This window comes from Rhodamnia argentea, chromosome 8 (assembly GCF_020921035.1).
Source record: "Rhodamnia argentea isolate NSW1041297 chromosome 8, ASM2092103v1, whole genome shotgun sequence".
In the NCBI taxonomy this organism is placed as follows: domain Eukaryota; kingdom Viridiplantae; phylum Streptophyta; class Magnoliopsida; order Myrtales; family Myrtaceae; genus Rhodamnia; species Rhodamnia argentea.
Window position 1 is genome coordinate 14,881,318 of NC_063157.1, and position 12,975 is coordinate 14,894,292.

General features: G+C 41.8%; 2 protein-coding genes across 2 annotated transcripts; both read right to left on the reverse strand.

The window, feature by feature from the left end:
* Positions 1–3,091: 3,091 nt before the first annotated feature.
* On the reverse strand, positions 3,092–4,946 carry LOC125316380 (flotillin-like protein 4). The gene is made up of 2 exons (XM_048284590.1): positions 3,884–4,946; positions 3,092–3,799 (listed from the first exon to the last, which is right to left on the reverse strand). The coding sequence occupies exons 1-2, from the start codon at positions 4,808–4,810 to the stop codon at positions 3,269–3,271; spliced, it is 1,458 nt and encodes a 485-aa protein (XP_048140547.1). The 5' UTR covers positions 4,811–4,946; the 3' UTR covers positions 3,092–3,268.
* A 3,212-nt stretch (positions 4,947–8,158) lies between these two features.
* LOC115729978 (40S ribosomal protein S11-1) lies at positions 8,159–10,936 on the reverse strand. The gene is made up of 6 exons (XM_030660613.2): positions 10,813–10,936; positions 10,601–10,641; positions 10,090–10,190; positions 8,791–8,935; positions 8,530–8,619; positions 8,159–8,448 (listed from the first exon to the last, which is right to left on the reverse strand). Exons 1-6 carry the CDS (start codon positions 10,822–10,824, stop codon positions 8,355–8,357), a joined length of 483 nt encoding a protein of 160 aa, XP_030516473.1. The 5' UTR covers positions 10,825–10,936; the 3' UTR covers positions 8,159–8,354.
* Between the last annotated feature and the right edge of the window lie 2,039 nt (positions 10,937–12,975).

Sequence of the window (12,975 nt, forward strand, 5' to 3'; positions counted from 1 at the left end):
CCTAAACCATGGACCGGCCCAAAATAAAAATGAGATAACAGGGTACAAGAGACAAGAAATTACCTCTCATACGAAGAAAATGTCAATCACAAAGACATGCGCATGAATTGTGAGTTTAAATCTTATTCTATCTATCCAAAAGGCTTTTGCAAAGTGAAATGATGAACGAAACGACATGTCGCAGCCTCGCGCACAGTCATCATGACTAGTCGCAACCTCGCGTACAATAGTCATGACTAGTCGGGTCCAATCACTTCGGCTTGGTTCGGTCGACAAGGGCAATTATCATGCATCGTAGCCTCACGTGCATGAGAACAACCCTTGAGCCATTTTTTGAAAAAATTTTCGGGATCCGGATGGGATAACCTTTAGCGAAACCTTACCGCCAAGGTTAAAGAACCATCTAAATACCATCTTAAAACTATTAGTGTGACCCGGGTCCGGTCACGGGTTGTGTGCGGTGTAGTGAAAATACGATAAATCATGCACAACAATTAAAGGCAAACACCGCTTCAATGATTCAAAAGTTAAATCACAATTCCAATTCACCAAGCACGCAAAACAAAGGGTTAGCCGATCACTCCTCCCCTTATAACTCCCAATCTGCAAAAACATTTAACACCTAAGAATGAGAATTCAACCAAAGTTTACCAAATCAAGTGATTTCTTTTTCATGAAATTATCCGGCCTAAGTCCTCTTTGAAGTCCCCAATGAGTCGCCAAGCTGTCGCGACCTTCAAAAATAAACGAAGTTAATTTTCGGGCTAATGGATTATCAGGTTAATTAATTAACTAACCTAACTCGGACTCTCCCAAGTCCATACCAAATCGCAACTTATGGTTCATGTGATTATCTTGCAAAAGATTTTTCATTTTTGGAGCCGCCACTAATCATTTTTGGTAGGTTGATTAGAAACCTAAATAAAATAGCGGGAGAAAACTATCTTATTTCCGCGAACCGGAGATTTTGAATTCGGGGGATTTGGTTACGTCGATTTCTCTAACGCCCTTTCGGTACCATTTTCATGAAAAATATTTGATTTGGCTATTTTGATGGATTTTGCTTGAAATTCAAAGATGCAATTTTTTTGTTTTTTCTTCTTTTTTATGGGGATGTAAAACATTGAACTTTGTACGATATACACCATGGATGATTTAGAAAGAAAGAAAACGCAGCCAATCACGAGTATTTACAGAAATAAATTAACATGTAATAATGCTAAAATTTGGAACACGTGGCATGTCTAAAATAAACAAACGAATGTTCACACCAAACGATTACATTTTTGTAGATCGAGATGGAAAGGATTACCTTCTATTATACAAAATCTTACTCACATACACGTTATAGTTCCCTTCAAGATCTCGGATTTGGAAGAACGCGTTTGTCGTCGAAAATGGCAAGCAATGGCGTTGTTGGGTTGCAAGGGGCGAAATATGTGTCGGGACTCGTCGAAGATGATGCTCGACTAAAACTCTTTTCTTCACTCTCGAATTTTCTCTTCTGATTTTTCTCAAGAACTCTCTTTTTCCTCTCTAAAAATTCCTTTCAAAAACTCTCTCAAAACTCTCTCAATTCTCTTCCACTCTTCCTAAAAAAACTCTCTCAATTCTCTTCTACTCTCTCTCTCAATTCTCTTCCACTTCCCCCTTCTAAAAACTCTTCTCAAGAGCTCTCTCTTTTATAGGCAAAGTTCTTCATCCTTCATTCTTCACCTTCATTTCTTCACCTTCCATCTTCATCTTCTCTTCTTCATCTTCATTTCTTCACCTTCCATTTTCATCTTCCCTTCTTCATCTTCATTTCTTCACCTTCCATTTTCATCTTCCCTTCATTATCTTCCCTTCATCATCTTCCCTTCTTCATCTTCTTTTCATTATCTTCCCTTCATCATCTTCCCTTCTTCATCTTCTTTTGGTATTTGCAATACGGTCCCCGAAGTTCCAAGTATTTGCAATACGAGTCCCTGAAATTTTAAGTATTTGCAATACAGTCCTTGAAGTTTCAAATCTTCTCGGTGTATTTTTCCATCCCGTGCCTAGTCTAGACGCATGCTAAATTAAGTGTTCCGCTTGCCCGATTATATGCCAATGCAATGTACGCTAAAAATAAATATGTGAGATGATTTTTTTTTATAATTTTTATGCAAAAAATAGATTAATCAAAATTTAGGCGTCAACACAGGGAAAAGAGTTTGCTCTTGTGGGATTTGGTGAGGAGGAGAGGACTCAGCATTCGTCTCTGTCTCCCTCTCTTTTCTAAGTAAGGATGGGCGCATTTAGCAAGTAAGAGTCGCCCTACTCTTTCGAGTGATGGTGCAGTAGGGGGAAAAAGGTGCATTATGTCGACGAATGCACCACGTGGCACCTTCACGCGTGGTGTAACCGATCAATCAAAAGTGAAACCTATCGCAAACATGGTACCGAGTACCAGTAGGATGAGATTCATAGCACGAGGACGGTGGCGATTGGCCCGGCCAAGTCTCGCCGTGGTGTTCTTGATCGCGTGGAATACTTCTCGTGGCAACGAGGACTACCTTGACAAACAAGCAAGCCCTCCGGTTATAAGGGGGAGAAAAGGTTAAAATCTCAGGTTAATGCTGTCGCATGTCACTCTGCCTGACTTCAGAGGGGATTTATTCAGACAAAGGCAGCAGGACTCTACTGCTACTACAACAATCAGAAATACACCCGATCGACGGCCAGGGGCGGCAAGCCGGGCTGAATTTTTTAGGCCCGGTCAGTGGGCGGGACCGTGCTTCGGCAAGGGCCTTGCTGCCCGGCTCGGCCACGAGAGTAAATAATTTTTTTTGTAATACTCCATTTGTAATTTTTGTTTGGGCTCCAATAGGTCCTTGCCAGAATAAGATTATTGGTCCTGACGTAAAGGGAATCAATTCTCAGGAATCCTGTCGAACAGAACGAGGAACAGTTACACAAGGCATGACCTTTTTGAATTGGATTGGATGGAGGCATCGGACAATTAGCAGGGGACAATATTCCTAGGAAAGCTTCGAGGGTATCTCTTATTTTTCACAAAACGTGATCATTGTTGGTCGAAAAATAAATTCGTGAAAGCTTTTCAAGCAATAGAATTTTGAAAAGGATAGTGGGCAAAAAACAAAAAAATATTCCATCGATATGTTCTAAGGAGTAAGTACTTCACAAAACCAGAAGACCAAACTAACACTCGTAACAAATTTAAGTAATAATTCGCGTCAGACGGCGCCTAAGCAGCATGGCCTCTTGGCCTTCGATTGGCTCCCGCCTAATTTGAATCGGACCGACCCGACGAGTTGGTCAACATACCCATCCACGCCGGCGGGAGCATCCCGGTCTGCTCCTCCACAGTCTTGAATAGCGGCGGCAGCATCCGGTAAACCCCGGCCACGTCCTTCATCGCGTCGCCGGTGCCGGTCCCGCTCCTGTCCCCCTCTTCGCTGCCCCCGTTGGTCCAGATGCTGATCTTCGGCTGCAGCCCCTGGATGGCCTGCGCGTTCACCTTCGCCATCTCTTGGAACAGGCCGTTGTTGATCATCAAGTAATCCCTGAGGGCCGCGTAGTTGCCCCCCAGCGCATCCAGCAGGGTCCGCAGGTACGTGCCCTGGGCATGGGCCAATGCCACGAGCGCCTCGGCCTCTCTCTTCTTGGCATAGAACTCCGCGTCGGCGAGCTGTTGCCTCGCGTAGAAGCCGGCCTCGGCAGTCGCCTTCTGGGCCTCCGCCTCCTTCTCCTTCTCATACAGGACTGCCTCCGCGATTTTCTGTTTCCTGTAAAGCTCCCAGTTCGCTTCTTGCACCTGAGATTTAGGTTCAGAAACGTAAGTATCTTCTGAGAGAGTCTAACTAAAAAAGGGGTCGGGTTATCGGGTCAATTGGTGTACCTTGGTTTCGTATTCTACGCTGGCTTCGCTCAGAAACTCGGCCTTGAGCTTCTCCGTCCGCGTCAGGGCGTTCATCCTCTCGACCTCCCTCTGCAGCTCAGCCTCCCTCAGCGCCACCGACTTGGCGGCCTCCACCTGCGCCACCTCTGCCTCCTTAGTCCAACCCGCCTTCTTCTTGGCCAACTCCGCGTTGGCCTCCGCCACCTCGGCCTCCCTTTCGTTCTCGTAGACCTTCACTTGCGTCCTCACCTTGATCTCCTCCTTCTTCCCATCCCCTTGCCTCTGCGTCGCGATGATCTTGGTCTCTGCGTCAATCTTCGCCGCGTTTTGCAGAGTCTGCCCTTCCCTGAGCTTGGCCCCAACCTCGCCCTTCATCCTGGCCTCAGACACGTCCACCTTCGCCTGGTTCGCCGCCTCCATCTGCGTCTTCTGGCCCAAGTAAGAGAAGTACTCGTGCCCCGGGACATCCACCAGTTGCTTCACGTTCGCGTTGTAGATCAGCAGGCCAAACTGGTTGAGCTCGAGCTGGACCTTCTCGAACACCTCCTGCTTGAACTCCTTGGTGCCCCGGAACACCTCCTCCATGGTCATCGAGGCCGCGAGGACGCGGGTCTCCCCCTCGATGATCCCCTGGACGAGCTCCTTGACGTGGTTAGACAGCTTGTCGTGCGGGGAGATGAGCTTGGCATACTTGAGGAGGCTGGCGTCGTCGTCGACCCGGGGACCGATGGTGAACACCGCGGGGAGGATGAAGGGGAGCTTCTCGGCGCTCATGGCCTGGACCTCGAAGGTGTAGTTCACCGGGGAAACGTCGAAGACGGCGCAGGACTGGCCGGGGAGGACCCATCCCTTCTTCACAATCTTGATGTCGGAGATGCCGACGCCGGTGATCACCAAGTACTCCGACGCGCTCGCCACTCTATACATGGTTTCTCGCCGGGCTCGAAAACAAGTTAAACAGAGGCTCAATCGCAGGATGTCTGAAGTGGTTGCAGGTTCTTACGGGTTGGGCTTATTTATATGGAACAGATGAGAAGGAAGACGATGAGATTCACTCCACATTGTTGATATCTTCGACAAAATCTCAAACGAATCTGACCCTTCCTTCTTTAGGTAATTCTTCAAACTTCGATGATGGATTTGCGCAAAAGTCCTTAATTTTTCAAATTTCAAACACACAATGGATATTGCCAATTAAGTAACATCATCATCTAGCTTGATAAAATATATTTTCCATATCTTATCTAGAATATACGAATCTGAGTGAAATTAGCCCCTGTCGATTCTAATCTCGTGGACGAAGATGTGCAAGGACCTAAGTAAATTACGAGATCAATCTTAGGCAGCACGAGTCAATTTTTTTAAATTTTGTTTTTGGCCGGAGTACAATGACCGCAATTTAAAAGCAGGGTTGAATAACTTGAATCATTCATAAATATCTTATTATTATTTGGGTATTATCTCTTGAATCCGTTTCTTTAAATAGAAACGAAAAAAGAAAAAAGGGAGGAGAATGAATTTTGTATTGCTCGAATATTACTACTTATGACTTGTTTCCTTACATAAACTAGGGAAAGATAAGGATCCGACGTCCGATCGCGTGGCTCTTACAATATTAAAAACTTGTGGTCGAGACAGCACCGTTACAAATTCTGCCGAAGTCCATGCTCAAAATTTTTGAAAATTCTCTGAAAGGAATAAGTCAAGATTATTATTATTATTATTATTATTGTTATTTTTAAACCGTTGAAAGCGACAAGGAAATTTCGTCGCAAGGATGAGCAGATCGATGCCCGCGTCAACTGATATTCCCTTCTTGTTAATGAAAAGATGTTAGAATATTAAGGGGATTAAACCATGTCTTCATTTAAAATAAATATTATGAGCATTACAATGAATTCGACTCCGACTTTCACATCTGTGCAGTTGGAAGTGAGATTTGGTGCAACTGCATTAGTGCGTTGTGCGTTAATTGCACCACCGAAAAGATAAACCATGTTTGGGATTACGGAACTCCAACGCATGTCTCCCGCACCTTGTTTTCCTCGATCCGCACAACGGAAATGAGGAGTTCACACGGGCTCTCCACCGCACTTTTATCAATTTCGTTCTAAATATTTTTACATTCAATTATTTTTGACTGAAAATTACTGACGTGAACGTTTGCCATTTTACGTGGCACGACCGTTGTTGATGTTGATAATTTTTTTTTATTTCATAATTCTTATTGGATTATTTATTTATTTATTTTTTCTTTTTCATGTTTTTTTTTTTTCTTTACTATGGTCGGCAAGGGCCCGATGACCCTCGCCCAGCGATCGGCAAGGGCCTTGTGGCAACCCTCGCCGGCCATAGTAAAAAAGATAAAGAAGGAGAAAAGAAGAATAGAAAAAAAAAAGGAAAAAAATAAAAAGTAAAACTTAATAATAAAATTAATTCAAAAAATTCAAAAAAATATTAAAAATTCACCATATTGACATCGGCTATGTCACGTAGGATGGCCAATGTTCACGTCAACGATTCCGGCCAAAATTGGCTAGATAGACTCGATTGGTAAAATGTAAAAATGCTAAGAACTCAATTGGCACAATCAAAAAAATTAAAACTGAATTGACAAAAGTACAATAGGTTTAGAAATTTTTAGACAATTTAAAATCGAAATTGGAAACTCCCTCTTGGTGAGATCTCTTCCAATCTCACGTCCATTAAATTCAAAGGAAAGAAACAAGAAGAGAAATTTCACTTCCATTCAAAGTGGAGGGAACTAGTTTAATTTCGATATAGATGGAAGCACACTCTCATAAAAATCTTTATCATCATTTCATTTAATTTTTGAATTAAAATTGAAGGTGTCCGGATTTTATTTATCAGACCGTTAACAGCATGGAAGCGGATTACCCAAAAATTCCCTGCAAATAATGAACATAAAAGGAAAAAAAAAAAAAAAAAGATATCTCGGCAACGAAGACTATTAGGGACTATATTGGCGAGATCCGACAAAGAGCGGCCGCCGGCAAAAAAAGAAAGAAAAGGAAACTGCTCGGAAAGTCTTAAAACCTTCAATAGCATAGAGCCAACAGACTCAACACTTCATTCATGCATTGACTTGAGGAACTTGCAGGGAAAGCTCCCATGGCCATGGGCATCATTTAAATTTCCAAATACGCGTGCTGCGTGCACATTCAATCTTATGTCTTTTTATAGGAGGGAACATTTTAATGATACCCCCTCACCGGACATACTTACGCACCATAAATAGCCAGCTAACAACTGGACGCAAGTAAAAGAAAAGAGGCTGCGAACGAGTCTCGGACTTCAAGCAAATCCACAAATTGTAATTCAACAATGACCTTTTCCTTTCCATGGAAATTGTACCGCCTTCATCCCTTTTTTGCAGAACTTTCTTTATTTCAGGGAAGACACACCAACAAATCAAAGTGCACAAAACTGTAATTCACCAACTCATCGTTACGATCGCGGGATAAATGCGTTTAAAGTCCTATAACCTTATTAGGAAAGTGCAATCGAGTCCTAATTTTTTTTTTCAAAAACAAGTGCAATAAAGCCCGAAAATTTGTCAAAAAATGCAATTGAATCTTAAAACTTTTAAAAAATGCAATCAAATTTTAGAACTTGTCAAATTAATAAAGTCAAATCATTCCGTTGATTGCATTATTTAAAAGCTCTGGGACTCGATTGCATTTTCGCGACGAGTTTCAGACTTAATTGCACTTTTCAAAAAGAAATTTAAAACTCAATTGCACTTTCGTGACAAGTTTTAGGATATCCAGTGCATTTATCCCTAAAATCATTGTAACATCAGGCTTGATTGGCAAACTATGTAGGCAGATCATTCTAATAGGTGTTATCTGCGTTGAGAGATATCCTTTCAGGGTTACAAACGAGGTAATAATATCCATAAATTATTTCATGTACATCAGCACTTCATGCCTAAGTAAACTAAACGGTCCACCACATAACACAAGAAACGAAACACAGGCAACCATTAAATTTTGGACATGATTCATAAACTATAACATAATTTCGAAGCACCTCGTAAACACATCCTCGGTATCACCACTTCAGACTCAAAAACTCCAAAGTAGACCACGTTCAATCATTATGCTTGGTATTCCATTGTAACTGGGGCCATCCAGAACGACGAGATTTTACCCGAGACATTAATTAACAACCACCAAGGCAAAACTTAATTGATCATGAAATGTTTCCAAAAAAGATCACAGTGAAACCGACACAACGAGCAAAGTCACGATTAGACAAACACGAATTCTCCACTGTCATAAAATTTGTGGGTTCAGCCAAAAGTAAACCAAAAATCAATAATTAAAGAGGTAGAACATCAGACAAAAATTTGATACTCAACTAAAGATTGAACCACAGTAAATTTCAAGTAGAGTACATCTAGTATCTTCTCTCAACATGCAACACCAAAATGTAAAAACTAACTCAATTACAGTCCAGTGAAGGCCTTCTTCCCGCCGCCGCCTGATGATCCCGCTGGAATCACCTTCAATACATTAAACCTCACAGTCTTTGACAAGGGCCTGACATAGAAAGATGTAGTTAGAGAAAAGGCCCCCTGCTTTAATGTTAGCAGAACATACTAATTGCACAAAGAAAGAAACCTGCACTGGCCAATAATAACGTGATCGCCCTCCTTCACACGGAAACATGGAGATATGTGAGCTGGAATGTTTGAATGCCTCTTCTCATATCTACACAACAACAGAATAAACCCCATCAATCAATCAACAAGTTACATTGTCTTATTCTATCCACACAAGCATGCAAACACAAAGAATGAAAATACTGGGATTTCTTAGCATCTTCTCAGGCCACTAGACAAGATAAAAACAATTGGATAACTAATAGCAGTTGCTTCCTACCTCTGATACTTCTTAACAAAATGAAGGTAATTTCTGCGAACAATTATTGTCCTCATCATCTTGGCACTGTGGCAAGTACCAGCCAGTATACGGCCCCTTATTGAAACATTGCCAGTGAAAGGGCATTTCTTGTCAATGTAGGCACCTGCAACCATGTAAAGCCAAACAGACTGCTTCAACCAACGCAAATCAAGGAAGAAAAGTAAGGTGCAGGAGAATTGGCTGATGGAGAAGCATGAGAAGCGCATACAAAGTCATTAAAAGAATTTGTTACATTACAATTTCAACAGCTTTATAAACCAAACTAAATCCAAAAATAACATAGAAATGGCACAGATAAGAAGTATTAAAATCGAAAAGAAATTAGCAAGTGAACAGTCGATAATGTCACATGCAGCAAGGGTATCAGAAACTACAAAAGCTTCACGATAATTCAGCTAAAGTTCCATTTTACACCTGTACCAAAGGGATTCCATGAACCAAACATCCAATAGACTACTCAACATCTTAGAATTTGCATCCTTCATTATCGTCCCCTTATTACCCATTTTGTATAAAAGTCCCATATCACAGACTGAAAGTCTGAAATAACCATGTACTCCTAAAGACCGACAATTTTGGTCAAACTCATTTCTTCATTCCTCTCAACTTGTTAACTCACTCTTCACACAGTCCCTCTGTTCCACAACCTTCTCTCTCCTACACACACTTTCAAAGTGTTGATGAAAATGATATGGCAGGCAGAAAATAAGCATTCCAATAAAAAATATTCTGGATATCGTAAATAATTGTTACAACTATATGACCAGGAAGGAAAAATTCTATCATGGAACCTAACTATGGAGATCACCACAACTCTTGCAGTAAAGAAGACGCACAATAGATGGCTTAAAACAAATGTCAGTGACAAGTATATAACACCAAAACGACAAAATAAAACCAAGCAGATTCTTCCATAGTCAAGACTATGTATTACATGATTCATGTACAAGATCAAGTTCAGAGTACCAGAAGAACATTCAGTGATCTGGGAGTCAATATGTTCTACAAAACCAAAGCTGTAACAGCTGATTCAGCCGAATACTTTTGACCTGGTGGTTTTGTAACCAGCAAACCAGGTGCAACAAACATGTCCATCCAAAAAACATGCATACTTAACCACTACAAATTCACACCTGATGCTTCTAGATCATGAATAAAGTGCCTAGGTTCACAATTCAGTTGTCTTCAATATCATTTATGCACGAAAGAGTAAAGAAAAACCATTCAAACGAATCCCATTTATGGAGATAATTATACCTTCAATTGCCTCTCTAGGTGTCTTGAATCCCAACCCAACGCTCTTGTAATAACGGTTCCCACCCTTTCCAGGCCTCTTACCCTTGCCTGACTTCTTTGAGCTGCAAAATTCCCATGAAATAAGTTAACGGATAACTATCACTAACTTAAACAACAGTACTCGCAGACATTTGGTTGCCACAAACGGTTCGATGCTCCATTTTATTTGTAACGAGTGCAAAAAATGATCAACCAATTAAGACAACTTGAGCTAACTAATCAACAAGCCCCTCCCGATCTATGATTTTCATCCAACCCTATAAACTGTACGTATCTACAAAAATGCAAAAGCAGCCGTCCCTTTTCTCAAGTACAAGTAACAAAGCACCCGAGAAACCGTCCATACAATGTGGCACCAGTTTTTCCATCGAAACCCTTGTTCCTGAGCTTCAACCTACCCACCCCTCTTCGTCTCCGTAAACAAAAGATCAGCAATTCACTCTCTAGGGACTAGTAATGGAGCCTTACTTACCAGAGGAACACCTTCGGCTGCTTCAGAAACGCCTTCTCCGTCTGTAAAGGAGTGAAATGGAAAGGGTTTCAATTCACCAATGCAAACTCCATACAATTCGAATAACTTGCAACTGTGCAAGTTAGTGAACTAAATCAAGCGACCCCATGCGCGCGCATAATGATCGAGTGTATCCCCACGAGTAACCCAAGAGAGAGAGAGAGGGGGGGGACCTGTGCATCCATTTTCAGGGCTTCCGAGCTCGAGCAGGCGGAGGAAGGACGCGCGACGGCCGAGGTTGATGAAGCCGAAACCCTAATTCACTGGGGAATGACGCGGTGGAGCGTTTTATATGTTCCGCGATGAGCCATGATGTTGCTTTGCTGCAACCATACTGGATCGTGGCCTCCGGTCCAACCGGTCTTACAGGCCCGGTTCATCAGCAAATGGGCCTCGCCCTGTTTGGGCCTCCTAATCAATGAGAGAGGAATAAAAAGAGAAATTTCACGAATTTTATTTTGGTCCTCAAGTTGAAAGTTAACAACTTGGAAATAGACTGACGAGAGAGTACTGTAGAATCCAAAAGATTAACAATTCAACTCTTTAAAAGCATGTCTTAGGAAATTTCACACATCATCATCATCCTAATAAATCCAATTTTGGAAGGCAATGGTTTTAAATGGTTTAAATACACCATTAACTGATATGAGGATATGATAGAGTTTTAATACACTAATATCAAATACACCATTAACTGATATGAGGATATGATAGTGTTTAAGACACTAATATCATGCAACATTTTTCTTGAGAATAGATTATTAACTTGGATCTTGTGCTAATGTTCTTTTCAAACTATTGAGTAAATCAATAAGCGAAACAGGTTTACGAACACAATTCTAGCATTTAGGGGTCCGAGATAGTCATGTTAAAATCTCGAAATTGGTTACGAGCGTGATTCCAGCATATAGGGTCATTTGGATAGTACCCATATAGGTGTAATTGTAATCAAGAATACGGGTACCGAGTGATGTCATTCTGCCGCAACAAGCAATCCTTTTCTACGAATTGCTATAAAATAAATATGGGTGTATCGTTGTTGTATCCGTCAACAATAAACTGTGGGATGAATCTGAAGTATAACAAAATGTTCTATCTGAGTAGAAGGGACTTGATGCTGATCAAATCTATTCAATTGGACGCTCTCCTTAACTTCTTTGGGGTTCTATCAAATGAGTTGTTTGTATAAACTTCGTGGGTGAGAAAGAGGAAGGTATAGCAAAGGTGGAATATGGATTTATAAGTGGAATAGAAGTATTGTTTTTTTTTTTTTATCGAAAAAGATGTAATTCATTAAACTAACTCAAAAAGTTCGAGTACAAAGACTTGATTCACAAACAAGTAAGGCCCATAGGGCTTCAGGTGGGCTAGCGAGCCAATTTTGAGGTAGGAATCTATTCCGTCGCGCTTTAGCAATTCAATCCACTATCTTATTGGATTCTCTGCTGCAGTGGGTCAATCTCGGATTTGGAAAGCCCATAATAAGAGTTTTGGCCTTAGCGATAAGTACGTCCGCTTCCCACGCGAAGTGATCTGCTCCTTGAAGGGTCTTCACAAGAGTTAAGTTGTCCGACTCAACCAGAAGACTCTCGTTCAAACTAGACCCAGTGGTGAAATAGTAATTTGTAATGCAGGGTCCGACCAAACACTACGCGTCCAGGGACATAGTAAAAAGAGGTGTTCCAAGGTCTCTGTGTTCTGCTCGCACAGTTCGCAGGTATCTTCTTCACAAATTCCTCTTCTAGCCAAGTTTTCCTTTGTGGGCAGAGCATTTTGGCAAATTCCCCATAAGAAAAACTTAATCTTTGGGCTTGTATTAGTCCCCCAGATTTTTGTCCATAGCGCACGAGGGGTCTGGAATGATGTTGAGGCCGCGATTGTGGATTCCAATTCAACATCTTCTCTTCCCTGAGGTCCCAGTGGAATCATAAGTATTTCATTTGCTGTCTGCTCATCAAACAGGCTTGCTATAAGCTCTTCATTCCAAATAGATGTCCCTGGGATCATTAGCTCAGAAACTTTCTTTGGCTCATCCCTGTTTGGAGGTCCTCCAATCGCTCCTCACGGGAGCCATTTCGCTTCTCTAATGATGATATTTTCCCCATCCCCCTGCTGCCCCAACGCACTGAGGAATGAATTGCTTCTCTTCCCGCGAGAAGACTTTGCCACCCCCACGAAGGACGGCTGCCCTTACCAGCCGTCCAGAAATCACAGTGGGGGAAAGTAAAGGCCTTTTAATATTTGACACCACAAAGAAGGAGGAGATTGGACTATATGCCATGCCTGTTTACCCAACATTGCCTTGTTAAAGGAAATTAAATCTCGGGAACCCATTC